Below are 25,579 nucleotides of genomic sequence, written 5' to 3' on the forward strand. Positions count from 1 at the left end.
ATACGGGAAATGGGCAAAATCGTAATAGAAGTTGATCGGCGGTCGTTAGCCGAGTTATCTATCCGAACGAACGAGAAGGACGAGTTTAACGATACGTGGCTACTGCTAAAAAAAAAGGTTTCCTATGCCGGGATAAATTAATAAAAATGTAAGGGCGAAAATGTGCGCGACAAGGCTCGCCCGTGTGGCGGAAAGAGAATTCTTTTCCGCAACTTGAAATCGTATATCGATCGGCGAAGGCTCGTTCCTCTATGTTTTTTTCCTCTCGCCGACTCCGTTCTTTTGTATTCAGAGCATCGAACCAAGAAGTTGTATACATGTTGGCGAACTATCGTTCCGGAGCAAAAATATATCTCGGAACAGAGAGTGTACCGTCTCTCGAGTAGCTGAGATTGTCGATGTTCGTTGTGAATCCTTAATTATTTCGAGAATTTTGGAGACTTAAGGATTTCAAGAATGTTCAGTGGCTTCAGTGGATTCAATAAATTACGATTGGAATCCAGAGAATACAGCATATCCTCTTTAATAATTTTAAAAAATTTGTATTACCGATTATCTTCTGTCAACGAAATTATTTTGATTAGACATGTCCTACTTCGTTACTCGTTATTGTTTTATTTTCTTTCATTTATTCCTAGCTTCGTCGCGGTTATATTGAATTTATTTCTCGGACTCGTAAATTTTTTTTTTTTTTTTTTTAAGAACGGATTAGCGGAACGAGATTCCTCGATCGCATTATCAATATAAATAGCATAGATTCGCTCATAGATTCTACTACTTGTGTATAAGGATTTATAAGTATTTAAGGATCAAACGATCCATCGGCTATTCCTGAATGTCAGAACCCAAGGATTCTCGATCTCCCGATCGTCCGAATCCAAGGACCGAGAGATCTAGCGTTCCCGAAATCCGAGAATTCGAAGTTTCGGGGGATCTTCGGCCTCGGGGAAACATCCAGGGATCGAACGATCCGCGAATCCAGGGATCCCGGAGGTACAACACCCCGGCATTCGAGGATTCCGAATGCGTCCGATCGGGGGATCGAACGGATCCGCGGATTCGCCCGTCCTCCGGCGACGAGATTTGGAAGTCTGAAAAAGTGTCGTGTGTATTTTAGGTCTCATGATGAGTTCATTTTAGTAAGTACTTACGATGCCCTATACGACATGCAGAGTCCAATAGAGACATGCAAAGCACCACAGAATAACATCATTGAGTCAATATAAAGGTAGTAAACACATGTACACAATTGTTTCAAGAAAAAAAAAGGAATTAAAAAAAAAACGGTTCGTTCGACGGTACAGAGAGCGGGGATCACGCGCGAGACTCTCTTTTCATCTTGAAGCACGCGCGCGGCTTCTCACGCGACTCCTCTCTCCGGAAGAGAAATCGATCCTCCGGTCCTTCGCTCGTTTCTCCCGAAGACGTGACACCGTTTTGAGGTGCACGTCCTCCCCCCTCGTCTGCGGAAAAGATTGATCGCGCTCCCGCTATTTTGATTTTCCTTTTTTTCCACCGCTATCGTCGATATTCGGGTATTAATATCGCTTGTAAATTGATCGAACGACCGTAGAAAGAGCGAGTTATTTCGCCCGCGCTACGGCGAGCCGCGCAGGTTTAAATTAATCACTGATCACGACGATCAGTCATTTGCAACTGCGATTAATCGGGCGGATTCATTCCGCGGCCGAATTGGCCCCGTCGCGTCGCGTCGCACCCGTCGTGAACGCGACGGCGCGATTTTTCGATGGAGAGTCCTCCGGCGTATTGTAAATTACAAGTCGAGGTTATCAGGAGGTAATTAATAGAGGGACGCGCGCGCGCGCGCGGAAATTTAGTGCGCTCAATGCCCGCCCGGACGGGCAATTACGATAAACGTCATTTCGCATGAAAACGACGGTATCGCTGTACAACGCCACGATATCATCGTGAGTAATGGCAAGACGACGACGCCGCGAGCTTTGCGCATTTCGCGTCGCGGAAAATTTCGTTTCTCGCCCGCGGGGGGAGGGGGCTAATTGTGATCTATGGCACCACCGAGGATTTCTATCAAGACGCTCCGTTTGCAATTGACATCTCTTTCGATCGAGTCCACGAAAGAGACAGAGGGGGGGCTACAGCTATCCAATAAATATCTTCGCAAACCAAGTCGATCGTTCGGGATTATCGGACGGATCTGATGACCTGGGGACTTGAGGACCGCGCAGAGAGTCCGAACGTCCCCTCACCGGATTCCCAAAAATCCCGAGATCCCGCATTTAATTCTCTAGACTATGCATTAATTGTAATTGCGGGTGCCCTAAGGGAGACGTATACGAGCGGCGAGAGTTGTTTTCTCAAAGAATTTAGCGTCGACTTTTCTTTAGCAAGAATTTAATTCAAGAGCGCTTACCGCGAGCGCTCTTTAATTTTCATTTTCCCGAAGAGCTCGGGGAATTAAGTCCGAGATTATGCTCTCCCGCTAAAGAAAAATGGACGAAAAGTTGCACGGGAAAGATAATATACTCTCGCACGGCCAATACGCGTCTCTCTCGCGGGGCATCCTGTAATAACGGATATACAGCGGATAGATTAGGTGATGAGGTGATTCAAAAAGGAAGATGAATGATAACAGCGTTTATGATCGAATGCGCTGATAAAATATGTCACGTGAGATCGTGGCTATGCCTTTATGTGAATGTCGCGAGGGTCCGTATCATGATCTGTGAGAATCATGGGAGAGAAACGCGGCTTCCCTAAGTTATATACCTTTACACGCGCGCGCGCACACACACATACACACGCCGAAGCAAGTTTCGCCCCGCTTCGCTTATATATCTTCAGTATCGCATGCGACGAAGTAACCGAGGCGAAGTAATCTGTCTATAAATAACGGCGAAAGATCTCCCGCCTTCCCCCCTCCCCCCCCACGCGAAGCTTTTGTATCTTCGCGGATTCTGAGTTCTTCTAAACTTTTTTGGAGACTCCTGCGTCCTCGCGGATCTTCGACGGGATCCTTAAATCGCTGAGAATCCCGTCGATTGCATTTTTGGAAATCTCGCGCTAAACGCTTGGATTGTACTATCCACGCGTTCGATCACCATGTATCGTATAACTCTTGAATTTTCGCGCTCCTCGCTCTTCTCGCGGTAATAAATCCTTCGAAACCTCCCGACAGGGAGATGACGCGAAACTTGATCGACGTGTGTACACGTCGCGTGTATACGCTCTCGTTCTCGACGGCATGCGGCATCCATGGGATCAACAATCAGCACAGGACTAACAAATAGCGGTGCAACGTGCAGTGCGTATAATACTGTCGCTATAAACGCCGATCTTTCACTAGAAAGATCTCCACCCGGTCGCGTCTCGTCGTAAAGCGCGCGTTGTCGTTACACTTCGAAAGTGAAATTTGTTTACGGCACATCCGAAGCACGCTAACTTCTCAGGCGGCGAGAGCGTTGCGCGAGAAACGCCCTCGACGGAGCAACCCTCCCCCGTCGCCGCTGAGGGGCCGTGATGCGATCAGCTCGCGAAAACGCTTCGACATCTCGCTGTGACTCTATATGAAGATTGTGGCTATTTACAAAGCGCAGCAACGCTGAAATCACACTAGTCGCGAACACGGAATACGTCACGTGGATAGATTTAGCTTTATACGTAATATATACAATCGTGTAATGACTATTGCGTATAGTAATAATCGTGTGCATGCGATTGGCTCTCGAGCAGTGCGTTCGCGTGCTCGCTATATCAATCTTCCTTGAGAGATAAGGTGCACACACATTCCCCAGGCGGCAGCTAGGTAATTCGTACGAGCGCTGTTTCCAAAGTCATCAGTCAGAACATGAGAATGCTGACTATATTATAAACCCCATCCCGGTTTCCGAGAGAATTCCCGTCGTTCCCCTTTAACCTCCATTTAACTCTAGTAACACCGGTTTCGAAAAATACACTCGTATTTGTCTACACAAATAAAGAGGCGTCTACAAACGATAATCCTTGCCGATCTTATCGATTGTGAAAAAAAGAGAGGAGGAAAGCCCGGCGTTCAGAGAGGTTCCGAAAAGCGCGGGAGGGAGCCGAATTCAATCTTCATCAGGAAAGCCATTACAACCGCGGGGAACGAAATTCCACTCGTAAATCCTTTATCGTCGCCGCAACGCCGGACGGAGGAGATCCCTCCCTAAATCCCACTCGATCTCGCGTTAGAAATCCGAACTCGATATATCACGGTAGCCTTCGTACATTATTAGACACGCCCGGGGGTCAGCGGTTTTGGCGGTTACATCGATTTACGGGCTACGGAGATCCAATCGCTCGCTCGCTCGCTCGCTCGCCCGTCCGTGACGTCGCTTGTCAAACCTTGTCGGTGTAACGTCGTAACGTCGTAACGCCGTAACGTCTGGCCGAAAATTTACGTACCGCACACGGAGTCACGGACAGAGGCGCCGGACGAGCGTTTAAGTCCACTTTTAAGGGTCTCGTAAAAACCGGCCGAACTGCTCGTCGTCGGCCGCGTGACTCTTTACTAGTCAGCCGAATGACTGTATTATGGCTTGATATAGTCCCCAGTTATATCCGCGAAATACACTCGAGTTACATCTCGTAACGTCGAGGCCCGCGCCGTGCGCGTCCCCCGAGCGGCGTCGCGACGCGTGTTTTACGACGTTTCGTTCCTGCGTCGCGATTCTCCCTGGAACTTCTCGGTCGCGTTTTATCGCGAACGGAAAGTTTCGAAGTAATTTCTGTTTTGACCGTCGTAAAGGTGCATCTCCCAGATCGAAGGGATAACGTGATCGAAAGTCACGCAACTCGTATAAACTCTTTTACTGCTGAGAGGAAGAGATAACGATATAGCTCTTCTGTGTTAGAGTGTATTTTTTTTTTCTATCAAGTTTTGACGCGTTTAGATCTGTGACGCGCGAATGATATTTAGGACAGCAAGCAAAAGGCTGTTAGATAATGAAGGATAATAGCTCGGCGTTCGATAAAACGAGGATTCAGCGATTTATGCGGCGTTTTAATATCGGAAGTGACTAATGCGTCACGCCTTGTCGGCTTTTCCTACGATAAAAATAGCCCCTTTAAAGCCCGCGGATACGTTTATGTCAGCGCTTGCGTTTCCCAGATTATTAACGCGTCATTAGTGTCCGTGTACATTGTTCCGGGCGACACGGGTAACACGCATGGCATCCGCGATAAAAACGACCGCGAGCTCTAGATTGGCTGTGTGATTGATCGCGAATAAAGTTATTAATGACACGGGCCGATTGTTTGAGCATTTATGTCACCAAAACGCGACGCGTTATTCTGTTTAACAAGCATACCGATTTAATTGCGCTACCGTTCGTATAAATTCCAATTTTGAAAATCGCTACGGCGGATCTCTCCCTCTCGCCGAATCGGAACTGACGATTGGAAAATAAAATATCCACTCATCCGATTTTAATACGAGCTGCGCGACTCTTTTTTTTTTTACGTTTTGTACGGGGAACGCGGTCGCGCGGTGTCGAAGCGCGAATAATCCCGTGAACTATTGTCCGCGATATTTAAAAAGTCCGGGCAGATATCACCGCGCGATTTCGTTTCCGTCGCCGAGAGCGGCAACGGCATGGCACCGGAGAAGAACGCCCCGGAACTCGCTCTCGCAAACTTTCTTCGACCGGGCGCCTTTCTTCCGAGATAAAGCCACTGTCGACACGCGGGTTGCAAGAAGGCAGCGCGCGACTTCCCTTTTCTCGATGAGGTACGATTCTCTCGAGGCGGGACGTTGAAATTTACGACGCTTGTTTGGCGCGAGTGAGCGAGCCTCGTCCTCGCCGCGCTTTCCCCAGCAAGCTCGCGCGAAGGAGAGACAGAGAGAGAAACGGGGAGAGCTTTCCGCGGACTTTTTTTCGTCGCGGCATATTTCATTTCCCCGAGACTTCCCGTTTTCTTCTTCGCGCGGCGCGGCGCGGCGCGTCGGAACTCGGGCTTCCTTTCCTTAGGATTGTAAATGGCGAACGACCGCGGTCTCTCTCTGAGTAATGAATCCAGAAGGATCCTTGTTTCGAGTGGCAGACAATCACTCAGCTCTCCGAAACGCTGCGCGGGGAGGTAAGTTGAGAAATCTCGAAACACAGGAACGCGAATACCGGAGTATCCGCGGTCTCTCCCAGTGACTCCGAGCATCTTTGGATTCTGCGAATCCGTTTGGCGGGAGCGTCTTCGACAAGGGCAAAGCCTCATCTGAATCAACAATTTCACCTTCGTGTAACGTCTATATATATTCGATTTTCTTTTTCTTTTCTGCAACTATATTCAATTCAATAGAGGATTAGGACTCTGTCGACACGACGAGAATTATTGACATGCACGTTCCATGTCGCGTATGTACGTGTGCTGTGTGTTTACGCGTGTGTGTCCATGTGTGTACGTTTATTTATGCATCCAGACTACGTTCTCATTAACGCGTACGCATACACATAACAGTCTATCAGGCATGCGTTTCTACGACGAGACTAAATCGTTCCCTCTGCGAGGCTCGCAGCGTGCGAGTGCAATCGAGTGCGAGGCGTGAATTTTCTTTCCTTGGATCTTTGGGTCGGGAATCGGTTAAGGGTTGGTTCTGGTACACTTCGGGGTAATTGTCCGCGGGAGCATCGCGATCGATTGTATACGCGATGTCCATAATGTCCATAATTTATCAGTTAACTGTACGCATCCGGAAAAAAATTCTTCTCTGAAAGATTAACTATTTATAGTATAATTAATAATTATTAATTATAATCCCAAACGCGTTACCCAAAACGTTCGTGCTTTGTGTTGTAACAAAAATGTCAGATTATTAAAATAAAACGGCCATAATCATTCATTTTGTACGGAATATCGCATAAGCAGCGCGATTTTTTTTTTCTAATTATAAATTGACGAACGTGCGATCGCGATATCTCCATGATGAAAATTTTATCGAATACATTTACTCAGTGTTTAATTTTCAATATCAAATATGTTAATAATTAAGCCATGGGATTAAAACAATTATCAAAACAATTGCAATTATTCAAAGATTAAAATTTAATATACGTCACATATTTTTATCTTATCTTCAATTAACTCACCAAAATATTTTTAATAACGCCTCGCGAAATTTTTTTAGATTGACTTTTAATATGTATGATTCTCTCGGAAATTGCGCAATCTTTTACGACATTCTTTCTAATTAACATAAATATGCTTTATCTCAATTAGAGATTGTTGAGAAGCGCCTATCAAAACCACGTTATTCTCGTGCTCGTCCTCGTTACTGTCGCATTTTACTCACGTTCTAAAACTCGTGCACGAGTGACCTGCCCCGCGAGCATTAACCCAAGTAATTAGTTCACCAAGCTGCACGTAAAAAGGTCACGATTGAACATTGTCCGCGCATAATTTCAAATTGCCGCATTGCAAAGTCGGTCAAATTCGATTCTTGGCTCATCGACAAAATTGAAGTCTTATATCTTCAGAAAAAACGAACATTCGGAAAAATCCACAAATAATAAAATATTTATAATCAATTATCTATAAAATGAAATTGTGTCTCTAATGAATTTTTCGGAGTTGATTATGGCAAGACGATAAAAAATTTCTTCCGATTTCATTCGCTTGACAGATTGACGAGCCGTAGAAAATAAATTTTTAAAAAATCTGCGGAAATTTATATAAGAACCACGGCGTATATATATAGAAGATTTGATAATATGGTGTGAAGAGACTTTAAAAAATACATTTCCGATATTGAATTTATCTTACCCCTTTAGATTATTTTAGGATTTCGATTTCAATCAAATCTTTTTTAGAAATTTTTCCAATAGAGCGATTGCAAATCTAAAAAAAAGTCTACAACTAAATGCACAGATGTCTAAATACCTGTTGAAGATCTCAACGTTTTTAAAGATCTCCGGCTCTTCGAGCAAATTCTTCTGGAGAGACTTTCTGAGAGCCTCGTTAGGATGCACGGGAGTCGAGGATTCAACGATCTGATTTTCTGAATCGCTAATCGGCTGGCGCGGGGTTGCGCCATAAAAAAAAATTTGAGAGGAAAGGGGGCCCCGCTTTGATTTGCATCGTAAATAGCGGCGGGTAAACTAGTCTCGGGAAAAAGGGCCTCAAAAATCACGCTGGCCGGCATATAGCGCTGTCGTGCAAAAAAAGAAGGGCAAAACATACACGGTTCTTTTTTTTTACCGGGCGCGTCAAGCGTGAGGAAGGGCGAGGTGTATGTGGGCCGAGGGCGCGCGGACGGGTTAGGTAGGTAGAAAGAGTGCTGAAAAAGAGAGGCAATAGGACGCATATAAAAACACCGACTACAAAATGCAAAGTCAGCGGCCGCTCTACGCTCGCGAGTGCGCGCGCGTGTACACGAGTATGCGCGCACACGTTGTGAGTTTCTTCTCTTCTTTTTACTCCTCTCTCCTTTCTTCCTTTCAACGTTCTGCGCTCGCATTCTCGTGAATCTCGCGTGAATACGCGTGCGAGACGCATATATACGCGCGTATACAAATGCACACGCGCCCACCTCTCTCGTTCTTCGCTCGCTCCGTGCTGCTCATCTACTTGCGCGTACGGTGCACGACGACGGACGCGGAAAAGATGCGCATTAAGCTCTCCTCACGCGGTGGTTCGCGGTTTGCATAGCTTGGCGACGTCGTGTAATGCGCGCCGGTGTCCGCATTTATGGACGACGTTGTGCGCTCGCGGAAAAACGTGGATCGATGTAACGCGAAGGTACACTCCTCTCCTTTTTTCCGCGAGATACGCGGCACGGCAAAAAGTTTAGCGTCGTATCTTCCTCTTCGAGTATGGCTTTTCGTATACGACGAGGTAAGATAGCAGCATCCGAAGATCCAAGAGTAACGTTCTCCATCTTCCGCGCCGCGAGTCAAATACCTCCTTCGTTACATCGATCCCGAAAACGTTTCGCGCGAATAAGATCAAGACATCGGCACGCAATGAAGATAACGACGATGAGCGAGAAGGTATGGCGGCGCGCGAGAAGAGGCAAGAAAAAAAAAAAAAAAAAAAAAAAAAAACGAAACTTTCAAAAAGACATGAAATCCTCATGGATATACGGAGAGAGAAAGAGAGAGAGAGAGAAACATTGAAAGAGACAGATAACGAAAAGGGTGATAGAAGAAAAGCATCAGAAAATAGGAATAGAATGTATTGCGAAAAACGAAAGAGATCGAAAAGTAGAACGAATGAGTTGTGTGTGAACGTGTGGATGATGTAATGTAATGTGTATATGTATGTATCACCACAAAGTAACAAATATAAAACTGACTTGAAATACAGTTCGTACTTATATCTTTTCATTTCTCCTTTACCCGCACGTCTTTCACATTTCAATTAATATACGGGATGTTTTAGAAAATTTATTCTTTTCAAATCGACCTTTTCTCAGAGATTTTTGACGCGCGGATATATATACGATTTTAGGATTGATTACGATAAATTGAATATACAGGCCAGATACGCGGATCTTTCAAAAGCCGTTCTGTACAATTATGGTGACACATTGACGTGACGGCGATCCGAATGAATGTTTCAGAGCGGTAGAAAGAGAGATAAAGGCGGAAATAGAGAGTCTAGAGAAAAAGGCGGTGGCGAATTACCTTGAAGGACTGCACAGAGAAACCGGAAACCCCCCAGGGTCGGTCCATAACATAAGAAGCGAACAGAAAACAGAAAAAAGGTAAACTTGTAATTAGGTCGTTCGCTGTAAGAGACACTGTAAGCATGTAATTTCCTGCCGAGAGGGTGGTCTGCTTGTGAGAGAGCTGGAGCAAAGGGGGACGAGGGTGAATAGAGTCTTATCGTGTCTTTCTGTTGATCGATGGATCCAACGTGTGCTATATCGGGTGCTGGAAGAACTCATGTTACAGGATGACACGAATGTCGCATAATGCATTATAAACCAATACCGTTTCGCGATCCAACGCTCGGATATTCAATAACGCTGCGTGAAGAACGAAAAATGTTGATTAACAAAATCATGTAACATTTCGTGATCATCCTGCAAGTTAGAAGGATATGTAAATCGTTCTATATACAAAAGTATCAAGCTTTATAATCGAGAGAAACGTTCGGCGGGACGCGTTTAATCATTCAGCGTTGACTTCATATTTCGCTCGAAACGCTCGAAATGATGTTCAATAGGAAATTTTGAGACGGAAGGATCGAAACTCGCCAGACTGACAATTGACGAAGTTTCTTCAATAATCGCGACGCAACGCGACTATTAGCGACCGTCGGAATCGAGGACACCTGAGGTCCGTGTTGAACGAGTTTTAATATTAATACTGCGAATGATGCGCCGATGTTAACTTGTTATTATTGAACAACCTAGCAGCCAATTAAACTCGCCACGCGTATATGACGCGCAAATATTTACCGCACAATTTCTCTCGGTTACACGGCCGCAAGTACCGGCATAATTTCGCGTAAACGCGCGCGACTAGGTCGTTACCGTATTACTTGGCAACGATTATGTCATATACGATTCCACCGAAACGCGGACGCGATAAACCCGTCGCTAATTAGCGATTGTCCGGGTTTAATTATGCCGGTACGATACACTGTATCGCATATTTCCACAGTCTGCGCGAGAGATTCCCGCGATTGCTGCTGTCGGCTCGACAAAAGCGCGGTGCAAAAAAAAGAGAGAGAGAGAGAGAAAAAAAATGTGCCGGGCGCGGTGCCTGTGCAATGCAGAAATTTTTAAGTCCCGTAACTGTATCGATTAAATCGACTCTGACGCGTGATCGCGAAAAGATGGACGCAATCGCGTAATCTGTGGAATGCGAAATATGAGTATGGGGAGAGAGCATGGGGAGTATCGACGGTAGTATACTGTAAAGGTGCGAGCTTTGCAGATGTTTGAGTATCAATCGTAAGGCATACCTTCGGATGTTTTACAGCTCTATAAAATCATATTTTGCGCAGGTTGCGCAGCAGTCTGCTGCAGTGATAGTAAAGTACAGACGAGGTTTATATACCGAATATGAGAAGGCAAACGACGATCCTGTTTCACCGCTGAAGGAATATTTAAGCATCGTACACTCGAAACTTAAAGTAATCCCGCGGTTGCGCAAAATTTTCAGTTATAAATTCTAAATCTAAATCATTATTTAAATTCTTTTTCCTAGTCGGATATTTTATGATTATTTATATGCAGTCGATGGATATATATATATATATATATGAAATATTTAAAACTCTCGCTCACGGAACCGGTCAGCTCCGGCTGACGTCGACGGCGCGGAATTATACACGTCGATTTCTAATTTCTGCCGAAGACAGAATTCGCGCTCGGCCGTCACGTCGGCCGGGGGGCACGAGCGAAATTCCGCTCGAGTGAGCGGCTGTCTATTTTGGTCGCGACGAACCGATAATTAATTACGACACGAGGACCCGGAAAACGCGAAAATGTCACCCGGTCGGTCGGGCCGCGCCGCGAATTGTCATAGCCGCGCGTAGACACGTTCTCCGGCGGCGCGCATCTCGCGTGTCAGATGCACCCGTACCCGTACACTGCATATATAATATGCCCACACAGGACATGTCCCGGTTTAACTTTTCAAGGGAATTACGCGTGAAACGCGCCACGGCGACGCGGCGTGTTATCCCATTTGAAATGCGAGAAGGTTTCTCGGATGCGCCGGATACTCTCCAGCGATTCCTCTGCACGGTGTTCAAATCCACCAGAGGGCTGGTAATGCAGGGCTATGATAGTGAGGTTTCGAGTACTCGAGCATTAAAGCATATCCGAGATGCCCGACGATTCGACGAATTAATCGGATTTTTTGTTCTTCGACAAAAAAAAAAAAAAAAATTTGCGCCGATATTTCGATAAGATTTTTGTCACCTGCGATTCGCGATTTCCAGTCGAACAATTTTTGTCGAATCAAATTTTCGCTTCCCGCGCGCGCGTTTTCACGCGCGTGACGTGCCTCATTGCCATTCGAAACGTTCATTTTCCATGCCAATGAGCGGTCAATTAGCGGACAATTCGCAAATGTCGATTTTCGCTTCTCGCATCGGTCGCCCCGGCATCGTTTGGCTTTTAGCTTCCTGCCGTTTGTGAAATGGTGCGGGACGTATAGGCACGCGAGCGATACAATCGGTCGACGTAATTCGATTTCGAGCGCGGTCGGATTAAACAATAATACGTTAAAGGATCGCTTGTACCGGCGCGCGTTGCGTCGAGCACGCGACGATTTTTACGGTATTTTTTTTTGCCGATCTCTCATCGGAGACGGTCACGTCGAAAGTGGAATCGATGGCCCTTGTTGATCGCGTCAAAATACCATTCGGAAATTTCGGACAAATATTTTGCCATTTTTTCCGACGAGGGCGAGAAAAAAAACGCGAAACATTTCTCCACTGTGCACGTGAAATCAATATTTTCTTCGTTTTAGCGATATAATATGATTTTTGTTCACTTTGTGTCAACAGATTTTTTGTTACACGTTTGCGCGCAGTATAACGGTTATCTAAAAAGTTTGCGTAACACAATAAAAGCTCCACCGCATCGATTATTTGATTTTTTTTTCACTACATCGCGGGCATTAGTATGGGAACGCAAATCATAAATTTCGAACGCGTTTTCGAATGCACAAATTATACGGGAGAAACGGTGACAAATGCAAAAAAAAAACGCGGCACTTAATCGTTACGCGATTTGATGCACGCATTTTAATCTGCGATAAATCGGCGGCCAAATCAAATAATAACTGTGCGACAGACCGGGGATCGTTTATGTTCACACCCGACTGTCATCAAGCCCGATCAATTTTCCATTACTTTCCCTCTCGTCAATAACGCTTTGCGGTCCATTCCGACCATCGCCCGCGCCGGTTCATTCGCAAAAATCTCTCCTGCCGCGCGCGCTGATATGTGTTTACTCGGACTTTTTATTACGCTCACGCTCACGCACCAGGATGCATTTTATGGGCATATATTAATTTCTTTTTATCGCATTGACGAAATATATATATTATATAAATACACGCTTACCCATCGATGCGTGCGTTTATTAATCTTAATTCCATCTGTTTAACATTTTACTCGCGAGAAAAGACTAAATGTTAATTTTATTTTACAGATAATTATTTTCCTCTCGCGGAGATTAGAAAAAGCAGTTACAAAAATCGCGCGCGCCATAAAGAAACTCGGAATAATTTCGCGTGCGTTTTACAATCTCGAATAGCGGAACGTTGCAAATAAAACTCGGGTTCCTGTTTTACCGTATCATTATTTTAACATCTCGTGTTCAATGTTACGCGTTTATTTGCCATCCTTATTATCGTGCAACGAAGCACAAACATTCGCGCAATTTTCTTATCCAGAAAATTATATACACACCGCACCTCTCGCGCGGAGATTAGGAAAATAATTCTGCAACTTTCAAAAGAGCGCGGTTTCGTCGTGCGGAATAATTTCACGTTATCACGCGTGCATTACTCGATCTCAGATGGAGGGATATGAAATTGCGCACGCGGAGGATTACCGAGCGCGAGTACACGTCCGTTCAGCGAATTTTCCGCGCGATCGTGCTGAGACTGCGAGTCTCGGTGAATTTATACGCGGTGAGTGACCCGAAACGGCTGCGCGATTCCGAGTACATTCGTGTCTTCCCGTCGATTCTGTATTATTCACGGAACCAGAGAAATCCGCGACTTTCGTGGCGAATTTTGCAGACGGGAAAATCCGACAGCTGCGCGACCCACTTTCGGCGGTAGTCATTGACAATTTGACGAGCTGGCAGGCCGAGGGGGGCGTCACCGGAATGAGACACTTAACGGAATGCAATGCCGGACATAACGAATCGATAACGCCACCGGCTACAGCCACGGCACCAGACTTCGCGTTCGCAATGATGGAATATTTCATGAAATGCGGGCGATTATGTTCGGAGCATTGATTATTCCGGACGGTTATTGAGGAACGAAGGATTCGGAAAGTCATGATTTTTGAGAACGTGACCGTTCGTGAGTTCGCTTGAATCCCGAGTTCTTTCAGATATGCAAAAATCATCGGTTTTTCGATCACTTCGCTCCGTCATGGATCGTATTTTTCCCCGGCCTTCGGATTTTCAGTTCGAGTATCAGGCACATCTCGCAATAAGATTCTTCTCGCGCGCTGACTTTCTGTCATTACGTATACCTATATATACGAATCGGTATGTCAGCTTTAAGAAAATAATTTTCCGCGGCACATTTTATCCAAGAGGGAGGGGAGTAACTTTCCCTCTTCCCGATAAAAACTTTTTCCGACATGCGCGAACCCCGCAATTCGATTCTACCTCAATCTTATAATTCCCACTCCCTTTCCTATACCCCTCGACATTAAAGCGCGTTACCGCCACGTAGCTTTTGCTCGATGGTTACGCTCGCTTGCTGCAAACTAAACTGATTCCGTGCACTAACTGTATGCGCAACCACGGAAGCGCAATAATTCAATGAGCAAGTACGGGTACCTGAGTCCCGTCGTGAACGAGCAAGTAGGCCGTTTTGAAGTGGCTCGTTGTACCGGAAGGCCATAATGAAACCGCCCGCACATACTCCGCCACGGCAGTGAAATCTTTAACCGCCGAATTAACGCTGTGAGGGAGGGACGCGATGCGCACGTGCGCTACGACGTGACACGAAGTACGTTAATTTTCTCGCTAAAAAGTCGAGGAGAAAGCAGTGAATCTGTAAACCGACATGTCATTTTCTGCGCGCTTTTTTTTTTATTTTTTTCAGGTTTGAGGTATGTACATTTAATCTTTTTAATCTCCGGGTCGCTAACGTTATCTCTGAAATTTTGAGATTTCGGAATGCTGGGTCTCTTAATTCTCAAAAATTTAATATTTGCAACATTCGAAGCGTTAAAATTTCATGTTCGAACTTAGTAAAATTCGCGCGATTTGAGCTTCTAAATATTTATAAAATTTGTCAAAGTCTGAATCCCCTTCGTCCGTTGACTGTCAAATCTTTAAAAATGTTCGATGCGGTTTCAAAGCGATTGTAGACGGATTCTCCCCGCGGTCTGAGATATTCGGATATTCGGATATCCTGAATATGTGGAAAAGATACGGCCTCTCGACACGACGGTTGCCAATGCATAGCGCATCGAGCACGGCACTTTTGCGAGCGAGACGGATTTCGAGCGTCTCACTTCGTTTCAATTTTTCTCGACGGAGGAATTTCACTTCCCGCAACGGGGGGGGGGATTGATAACTCGGCTGGGAGATTACGGTGGCAGCAAAGAAATGCAAAGGCGATCGGGTCGAGGGAGGAGGGGGTCGAAGCGGGAATCGAAGCGGATGCCGTGAAACTCGAATTGTTCTACATAATTTCCGATTAGTGTGTCTCGTCCGGAGGAATTACAGTTACTAAGCTCCTTCACCCTCTGTGGAATTTCGCCGACTGCCCCTCGCCGCCACTCTCATGAGCGCCGCGCTGCCGAGCTTTCCGCGGCGTCGTTCGCATTCTCTTAAAGGAGAATTCCGTTCTGCGCGAATCCTTAAAGGCTTCTCCTCCTCGAACGGCGCCGGTAATCTCAAAGTGTTTAGCGAGAGCTTTTCGTCAGCGTTTACAACGCGATTCCCTTTGTTTAGCTCCACAAGAGAAATGAAATTATTCGTAACGTCGAAGTTCCGTGATCTTAGCGTCGTGGGGAACGCGCTGAAAGCTCACAGAGGCGTCTCGCATCAGTTGAAGTCATTTTCTGATGCAATTATCACGAGTATTTAAATCTACCATTGGTATAGTAAACAACAGACGCGCACACAATGAAAAGGTGGCTGCGATCTAATAAAGTCTAATAAAGTTCGATATTTTCACGGCAGTTAAAAAATTTAAACGATAATATTATATATCCAAAATTTTTCTGCCAAAAATCCTAAAGAACCTTAAGTCGCAAAGTCGTTTTATGCAAGGGTAAAAAGATTTTTCTCTTTAGAGGAAGAAAATTCAGATATCCAGCAGGATCGAAGAATCTAAAAGTTTCTGTAATCATTCCATGTACCGGCCGCATTTTTTCCATCACGTATTCCACAAGTGTGTGTGTCGGAGAGAAAGGAGATACGGAGAGAAAGAAGAAGGGAGGAGAGAACTGCTTAGCACGCGCTCGAATGGTTAAAGTTGTATCTTCGCCTATAGCGAAAGCTTTTGGTCTCGTTTCTCGAGGGAGAGCCGCGCGGCGACCGCGAACACGTCCGACAACGTAAAACTTTCCGACACCTCGTAGCGCGTTTCCCTCCCTCCCCCCCCCATCCAAGTATACGGTCTCTCCTTTTTCGGGAAACGCGTGGGAGAGCTTAAAGATTTAACGCCGGGGAAAAAGTTGCCGGTCGAAGCGACGGTGCGCAGCACGCGCTCATAAACGCTCCAACTTCGTCGGACGCTTTTTTTTCCACGAGACTTCCGACCGATTTTCCTTTTTCAGCGCGGAAAGAGAGAACTTCGCGCGGAGCAACATAAGGCGCGACTCGTCGCCGACTACTTTCGCGTCACGGCGCACCGTGAACGATCACCGGGGACGTTTGTATTATTGCGATAGTCGGACGTTCGGCGGAAACAGCACCGCGAGGACAAAGTGCCTTCGACAACGTTTTTGTTACCCAAAGAAACCTTGGACCAAGATTGTAAATGTCCGACTGGAAAAATTCGTGCTTCTTTTCGACGAACGGTTCAGACTGCTACGACAACTAAAAGTGTCTCGCTTTTGTTTTCGCTACATTTATAAATTTTCACGATTACGCTTCTCGGAGCAGAGTATTTCTTGTTTTACTCCCGCACCTGTAATACATCTCGATTTAAAGATTGGAGCTTATGATATTCGATCAATTCGTTTTTTTTTTCTTAATGCACTGCAGACCTGTGAAATGTGTATCTTAAAAATGCCTTACGATTGATACGGTGTCAACTATCATTGCTCAACAATTCGATGTGTACGTGCAAGGCGATCGATACGTCACTGTGACTGATATACCGATTTTCACAAAGTAGTTTTTGTTTGCAGACTGTGAGAGAGTTTGGGATTCTTTTTTAGAACCTCGAGGGAAAATCAGAGTGAACTTTGCTCCGTTCCGCGAAGTTCTCTTCTTCCGCGTGGAAAAAGAAAAATCAGCGGCAGTCTCGCAAAGTTCATTATTTGTAGGAAATACCGAAAGGGAAAGTTCACGTGAGAATTGGCTAAAAATAAATTCATAATAAATTCATAAAGGCTATCGAGCACGGGATTCCTTTGACGCTTCGTTCGAAGAAGTTCGGTGCGGGATAAACTGGCCTGGGGTATTTATAATATTTGCTATATAAATAATCAGTGTTTCCAAGGAGAAATAAACCCGGCTCTTCGTTACAACGTGGTTACGGCGTTTCGATCACCTTGCGTGCGCGTGTATGTACAAAGGCGTACGCGCGAAAGAGCGTGTAACTTCCGAGGTGACGTGAACAATGCAAGAAAGGGCGGCTGTTGGGACGTAGAACGCGAGGGTTAAGGAGGTGGGCTACTCGCAACTCGGCAAGGTACAAGGAGCGAATAGACTCACAATCAGAGGTTCTATATGAGCATAAGATGCTTGCCAAAGTAGCAAGGTGAGCAAGTTCGCTGTGTGGATACAGGCGAGAGAAGGGGTCGCAACGAGATTCAAAGCGCGAGATAACGCCGGAATAGAGCACCACGAATTCTCGATGTGGCGGGTATATATGTGTATTATATATATATAATATATATGGGTTGTATATGTATCCATTATATACAGATGTACTGTTTGCATGTGACAATTGGTGTGTCGTTATTACTATGAGCGGAAGCGCGGAACGGAAGGGCGAACGACCGACTCCGTCTCGCGAGCGAAATACGAAGTGGATGGATAAACGAGATAATAGTATATTCGCGTCGCGACCAATGTCGCGTGAATCAAACGTTATTCGTATAACTGTTAAAATCCTGTAAATCCAAGCGTATCTGATGGCTCGCGTACGGCAAAACTAGCGTAGATAGTGTCGCACAAATTTGTTTAAAGCAATAATCTCATTTACGACTGTTTTATACCATCCGTTTTATTATATATAATCGTCACCAAAATTTTCAACTTAACTAAATATATATTTTCAATTAGCGATATGCGCTCCGGAGATTCAAGCGTCACGCGACCGTCCCCCGTTCCTGCTTCCGGCAATGATGGTAATGGCCGGGGCATCGAAAAGATCGTGCTAGTTTTCAGTTCGATTCAGTTCCCGGGCGGACGAAATCGTGTCAAAGAAAGTTTGACAGAGAGGCCACTCGGTGGTTCCGGCGGTACTGGATCGCTTCCAGCGACCGAAAAACGGAAAAACTGAATAGCCTCTTTCTGAAAACGCTCAGATGTCCACGATGACTTTGATTCGACGTCCCCGGGAACGTTCCCATGTAATGGGAACAATTATGCTTAATTATGACCCGGCACCCGGTGTGAGACGTGTTGTCCCCCTTTCGCAGAGAAGTGTGTAAATCAAAAGGCAAGAGAGCACAGTCAAAGATCAAAGACAGGGGAGAGTCTGCGGGAGAAAAAAAGGTAGCGAGAGATGGTCTGGCAGTGTGAGACACACGAGGCGCGCGCGCGGTGCAGTGATGGCAGAACATGGAATTCTGTGCTCTCCTACACACCAATCGGCACTTTGTCTTTGCTGTCTTTCATTTATCGAGTTTTCCTGCTTGTTCTCGTTCACACAGTGTCTATGCGAGTAAACCTGGAAGTAAGTGATTAGTATCTCGCGCAACTACGCCGACCGCCGATGACAAACCCGAGAGTCCTCCTTTGATTACTCCGCGATCGTCGCGCTAACTCATTTAACAAGCACCAAGTGTCTGTTGCAATCCAAGAATCCGATAATTACACGCCCCCGAGAAACCGAGGATCTCCGAAGCTTCGGAGAATTACTCGAGTATTTTATTTTAAACGTCCGTTTTCTTCAATTCTCTCTAGAATTTAAAAGGTCACGTAGTTATTGGATTTCCAATACATTTTAACTTTATCCATATTAATGTTTATGCGCTTTAGCACCTGGAAATATTTTATTCATCTATATAATTGTATATAATTGTTTCCTATTTCAATTAACGGTGGCGGCGGTCATCGACGATCGGGGACGTTTTTCGAGCACAAATACACAACATACATGGGCTCCTTGGATCAAAGGTCGCCGCAAGCCCGACTAATGCATCGGACGCAATCGGTCGGGACGTTTCCTGCGGAGGAAAAGTCCCGTCGCCTTTGATCCACTACGAGCCAAGAGGGTCTGGTGCAGACAGTAGGCGAGATGTGCCGAGGATCATTGCTGAAAAACAGTCGATATCGCATGTGACAACAGCTGTCACGTGAACATTCCATTCCTGTCCTGTGTACAAAACGTTCCTATATATACGTTTATATATATATACATATATATATATTATACATATTGTGACACACACATAGAGTGTACACGGGATGGTCCGCGCGACCATGTCTATTTTCAAGCAGTTTACGGCTTCGTTATCGTTAGGAGCAAAGAGAATGATAAAAAAAAAAGAATTAACATTAAAATTAACAAACTAATCCCGCACGAAGACGCGAAAATGTATTTTTTAGCCGCGTGCGCTTTGATTCGGTACGGTCTGTCACGCTCCTCGGATTTCTCTCTTTATCATCCGCGTTTCAACGAAGCCGTAATTATGCCGTCAACGAGCCCTCGTTCGCGCGCGTCATCCTGTGTACACGCACATAGATAATGTGGCACGTATTGCGAGAGGCGAGGCCGCGGGATAGATGCGCTTGTTGCACGTAGAACGGAGTTGTGTGTTCCGATCGTTCGTACATGTAGGCATACGTGTAGTAGTATATATATCGTGGAGTGAAATAATGTTTTCAGCGACGTTTTTCTCCGAGAAATGGAACAGCTGTCGGTGAATGAGAAGCGTCCCGAGGGGTAGCCGGCGAACGCGTCGATGCGTTTCCATCGGAAAAGACGGAGCTACATCGAGAGCGTTTTTTGCACGGTGGAACGATGTTGATTAAAAACCGATCGTGTAGATACTATTATCGAACAACGACGCGATACTGATTTTAAATTTCATTGTAACGACCGTATTTCTGAAAGGTTTATGTGATATACGGAGTCTTTAATTGTTCATTTAGACACATCTAGAAAAAGCTTATGAACTTAAAAAACTCTAATGACCCATTAATTGCATTTATCGATCAATAAGAAACGTCTTTAGACGTCAAACTAGTTTAACGTTTAAATTGGAAACCTCAGTATCTCGAAGTGTTTAAAGATTCGTTACATAAGTAGAATAATTAAAACAAATGATGGACTTTTAAATATAGATGATTGATTTTTAATAACATCGTCCCGCAATCGCCGAGCTCGAGACGCCGAATGAAATAAATATCGGGTAAACTTGTCTTGATGAGAAGGCATTCTTGTGAAAAGTGATACTGTGACCTAGTTGTAGTTGTAGTAGTTGTGCTTGACGTGGTGCCACCTGTACGAGTAATGAAATTGTTATTGTCTTAAATAAAGTAAAGTTTCAACTAATTGGCTCGTGGTTCTTGCACCTGTGATTAACAGGTCCCTGCTAGCCGAGCGATGACACTGTTATCGAAAGTAGAGTAATTGCGCTTAAGTATAGGTATCAGGTATAAGTTATAATTGCTGTATACGTGTGTTGCAGAGACAAGTGTGTTTCCTGTGAATGGCGGTGTTTTCGGCTCGTGTTGCTGTTCAATGTAAAAAATGATTAGCAGAATATATCCATGTAAGAGATCACTTTTCCGTCGAGGAATATCCGGTGTGTCGCGTAACGGCGACCTCATCGAAAGACTCACTTGATTATTCGTGATTAACTTTATTGATACCCCTTGCATTTTCTTTCGGCTGCATTTCGTATATAACAATACAAAATATTAAGTAAATTTTATTTCAAGTTTCAACAACTTATCCTTAGCCATTAGAATAGTTGAAGATAAAATATCGGAATTTCAATTTCTATGAAAAACTTTTCCGAGTTCCAAGAATCTTGGACATCTTTTCCCTAGGATGTTATGGTTCAAGAGCTCTCAAAATTAACTCGTATCTTAAACTCTTATACCGTGTCGAGGTTCAGAGACTCGAATTACAATGCGTTCATCACGGAGGAGGTCTATCCCGTTGCCAAACGTGCGCGTATAATCAGAACGTTACATTATCACGAGCTATTTCGGGTTACACGCACGTGCTACGTGCAGACTCCGACTAAAATGGCTGCGAATCCGCCGAGATTAAAATCATTACGATACACGGGGACGACGTAACAGCGCCCGGTCGGATAGAATCTTTACGATCGCCATAAAGCTCGTTCTCTTTCTCATTTCCGCCCGATTCCCCGGCTTCACCAGTACACACACGCCGTCGGTTATCTCGATGCGCCGACGCGCTCGCCCGTGGTACAAATTGCGGATGCCTCTTCGCACATCTTTAAACGGTTAGTATTACGGCGATCGCCCAATAGCGTTCTCCAAACGTTCTCCAGCGAATATCCCCGAGAACCGTCATATACCGTTATGAACTGTCGTGAATAATATCTTCGCCTGCCAGCTCGATGTTATAAAGATGTTAAGAAAGGACAAAAAATCGTCTGACTCTACCTCTGTTTCGATAAATTTCATAAGACTGCTGCTAAAACTGTAAAACATAAGATAAATTATTTGTCGATCGCTCCAAATTGAGGTACTCCACATTCTCTGAGCGCGAAGGGTGAAATACGTCGCGACAACTCTTTACAGACGCCGCAAATTCGCCATCGGGACGAAAACGCGCTTCCCGGTGGCTCGCAATTGCCTTGTTCAGGCCGGCTCTCGCGTCATGGATTCGCGATTGGATAACGTTCGACGCGAATTGTGCGTGCGCGTACTTACTTGACGACGCGAGCAGTTACGACGGAAGCGATTGCGCGACAGCGGTGGCGACGGAGCCGGCACGTTATCATCCCTGCGGTCCACATACAATGCCGGGGAAGGGAGGCGCGGGATCCTTTGAGGTCGGTGTTACGAGTTCCGCGAAACACGTCACGTCGGGATATACGTATCGAGACTGCGAATACTAATGTCCCTCTAATGCATCGCGCGGCCTGAATTCGTAATAGACGCCAGGCGTCGCGTGTCGCATCGCGTCGCACCGTGTCGCGTCGGCGAGATGAAGCACCCGCGCAGAAATTTCCACGGATTCGAGACACGCGTGGGATTGTGTATGTGCTATGTGCCTTCGCCCCGACACCGCGATTTATCGCGAATGTGTTGCACATCGCGCAGACCGTGCACCGTGCACCGCCGCGAGACCTGGCATTCTCGCGCGGTAACGCGTCGCGCTCTTTGTTTCCGAGGGATGCGCGCGGATATTATCTCAGCTCTTCGCTTACACGAAATATCTAAAGCTGTATAATATTTGAATATAAACACGTTACACGGAAGAAAAAATAATCGCTTTCTTTTCCGTTCCGCCATACCTTGGAATCACGGGTGCAAGCGCGCAAGTAAAGATCGCGTTTGACAAACTATATCTCTTGTCGGAAATTGATTAACTACGTCTCCCTTGTATCAACATTTATAATCGTGCGCCCTTGTGTTTTCTCACGGACTCGGAACTTAGTATGTAACGGAGTTTCAAGCTGGATATATATTTCTGAAATAACAGATCCGCGCCGTGATGTTTCGCGTTTGGAATTTCTCGTGTTTCATCACGCTTTGTGCCTCTCATTATTATCGCGATGTTTCCTCTGCGCGCGCGTCGCGCTCAAAGGCGGACGACACGGAGAGGAAAGAGGCTCCCGCTCCTCGCCGACGAAATCGAGAACAGAGAGAATCAACTCCGCCGACTGTGAGAGACCACTCGCGTGTAGATGTCAAACGTGGAGAAAAAACAAAACGCGGATTCTCGACAGTGACGGAGCGCGTCGTCGCGCGCGTTTACAGCCGGCGTGAATGAGGCTGCGAAGTGGAACGGGCTTGAAACAAAAGCTCGCCTTCAATTTCGCAGAGAGCTCCCGAAGTAAGGAGGTTTAAACGAAGTTATAAATTTCGACTTTTTCTTCTCGGCGTTCTTCTCACGGTACGTATATAAACTGGACCCCCGGTCACAATGCTTTTACGAGTAGACGGCTTTCCGGGTCAATCGCCGACGCTTTTTCGCCGCACGTACGTGTCGTTTGCATTAACCGGGTTTTACCGGGCATGATTGAAGACTCACGGAAAGCTCGATGAATTTTAGCGAAGGGATTTCCGGAGGCTCAACGTATCATAAAGTATTTTTCAGCTTAATACCTCCCGATCGGCGAATACATCTGTAAATCTCCGAGCAATCTTTTTCATCACCTCCCCCCCCTCCGTGATTTTCTATAGTCGGATTTTCGACGATTTCTATACGCGGATTTTTAACGATTTACAACGACATCCCGAATTTTTATCTCTTTATCGAGAAACAAAGATGATATCGCGTAAAAATGTCGGTCAAATATACGCTTACGCATTTTTGCAAAATAAATATATACGCTGTTCGGAATGCAAATCTAGGGGGTATTTGCATCGCGAAATATGAAGATAGCATTGCTTTTTTTCTAAATGCAAATCTGTTTACATCTGCATCGCAAAATGCTAAAATAATATTTCTGCACGTTGGAGCTACGTTTGAGAATGGAAACACATTTGGATATATTTGACGCGCAAGACGAAATTATTTCCTTTTTTCTTTTTTTTATAAGTGAGAATTAATTGAAACGTGGAGTATGCATATTGGTCTGACCCAACACATGTGCGACGCAAATTGTTTTAGTTTAAAACGTCGGGAAAATGGTAACAAGTAACACACCTATCATGTACGATCCTATAAAATCGTGTATACATTAAAATTGTATGTATAACCGTTCTTTGTAGTATTTAACAATTTATCCCAACGAAATGCAGCCGTGTTTCAATGTAATCACTTTAATGAATAGGGAGGCAAAATGACGTCGATGATGAGGCCGTGCGAACCCAACATGATGCGACATCATGACGCACCGTGCACATTATAATTCATTATATTTGCCGTCTATTAAGCCGTCCAACATTATTTTCATTATTCTCAACAATTAAGCGTCAAACTATATTATCGATTAACGCGCTAATTGCCGCAGAATTCGTTTTATCTCTCGCGAAAGGATTCCATAAATAAATTGATAGAATTAATGTAACATCTCTGAACCAAAGAATTGGTAATTTCAGCGTTTATAATTCGACCGCCAGAGCGTTTCCGGAAATCCGCAAGGCTGACCGTGGCGGCCGAATGTATATTAACACCGATTACTTTCGTACGACGCTCGTGGATCGGACTGAGGACAAACGGCTCGGACACTGACCTCCAGGAAATCCTTCACGGTGCTGTCGACGACCATGAGCGGTCGCTGTATCAGATGAACGACACCGTTGCGCACCGGGATGTTCGCCTTCAATATTTCCGCCAGCACCACCCCGGCCTGATGAGTCGTATCGCCCACCAGCGTGTCCGATTGAACGTAGACTGAAAATTGGGACTATCGATTAGTCGTCGAAATATAATACGCACGGATCTATCACTGGCGCGGACACGCCCCACCGTTCGGGGCGCCGTTATTAAAGGCGAAGCCTTCTCGCGTCGAGCGTAACAACCAACAACGCGGAACAATAGTGGCACAACAGCGTCAATCTCTAATAACAGTAATTCTCGATCGGGTTATACTCTCTGAATCGAATCAACGGTCCAAAATCGTGTTCTCCTGGATGATTGAGACGTAGAGTGCACAAGCGCGCATGATTAATTGTCACCTTTATTTTGCGACTTCAGAAAGCTGACGACGACCCTGAGATTGTCGTTGAACACGAGGGTTGGATACGGCACTTTGTCCGGCGTCGGCGCGGTGAAGAGAACCTCGTTAGGTAGAACGTGCCCGTCGATCACCAGCTGATCAATCTTCTGCGGCCTCGGCTCCGGCTGTAACAGAGAGGCCGGAGGATCACATGAGAACTCCATTGGAATGAGAAGAATATAAATTATATGTAATCATTATACGTCGTGTAGTAATTCGAAAAAGAAAACGACGATCTCGCTTTTCGTTATCCCAATAATTCTTCGCGTCGCCACATTTTTGCCACTCGCCCGAAAGAATCTAAACTGTTGGGAGAATGTAATTTTCACGATATACGAAATAATAAACTTATATATCCCTCAGAAAAAGTGACGTAGTTTTTATTTCGCCGGCTGCCGACACTCCTCACCTCACATCCCGCGCTATTCTTGTTAAGGATACACGCGTCCTTTCATCCCCGACGCCCTCAGCGTCTTTCTCGCACAAAAGCGCGGCTGACCGCGTTGTCACGGCAACTCCGATTTCTCCGCGCGGGCACACCACGAACTTTAGATCCCATCCTCGAGAGGAAGGGAACGCGGAGATCCTCTCGGCGAGCGGGCGAGGCGGCGAGGCGACGACCTAACTTAACCTTACCTTACCTCGTCGAGAGAGGAACTTTTCGAGATCGAGTCGTATGTACACCGTCGTTACACACCCCTTCGCC

The 25,579-nt window shown here is 45.5% G+C and overlaps 1 protein-coding gene across 2 annotated transcripts in view; it reads right to left on the reverse strand.

Annotated features, from left to right (window-relative positions):
* Positions 1 to 25,579, reverse strand: part of Fas1 (fasciclin 1 Fas1 domain-containing) — a 234,673-nt gene that overhangs the window by 24,597 nt on the left and 184,497 nt on the right. The window contains exons 6-8 of one of the 2 annotated variants that reach the window (XM_077409534.1): positions 24,833 to 24,998; positions 24,388 to 24,548; positions 9,618 to 9,626 (exon numbers count right to left, since the gene is read on the reverse strand). In XM_077409534.1, the coding sequence (XP_077265660.1) occupies positions 9,618 to 9,626; positions 24,388 to 24,548; positions 24,833 to 24,998 (336 nt within the window). The remainder of the gene's footprint in view (positions 1 to 9,617; positions 9,627 to 24,387; positions 24,549 to 24,832; positions 24,999 to 25,579) is intronic. The other variant, XM_077409539.1, reaches the window with a different exon arrangement.

The sequence above is a fragment of the Temnothorax americanus genome, unplaced genomic scaffold (assembly GCF_048541705.1).
Source record: "Temnothorax americanus isolate GAGA-0224 unplaced genomic scaffold, ASM4854170v1 Scaffold10, whole genome shotgun sequence".
Lineage (NCBI taxonomy): Eukaryota > Metazoa > Arthropoda > Insecta > Hymenoptera > Formicidae > Temnothorax > Temnothorax americanus.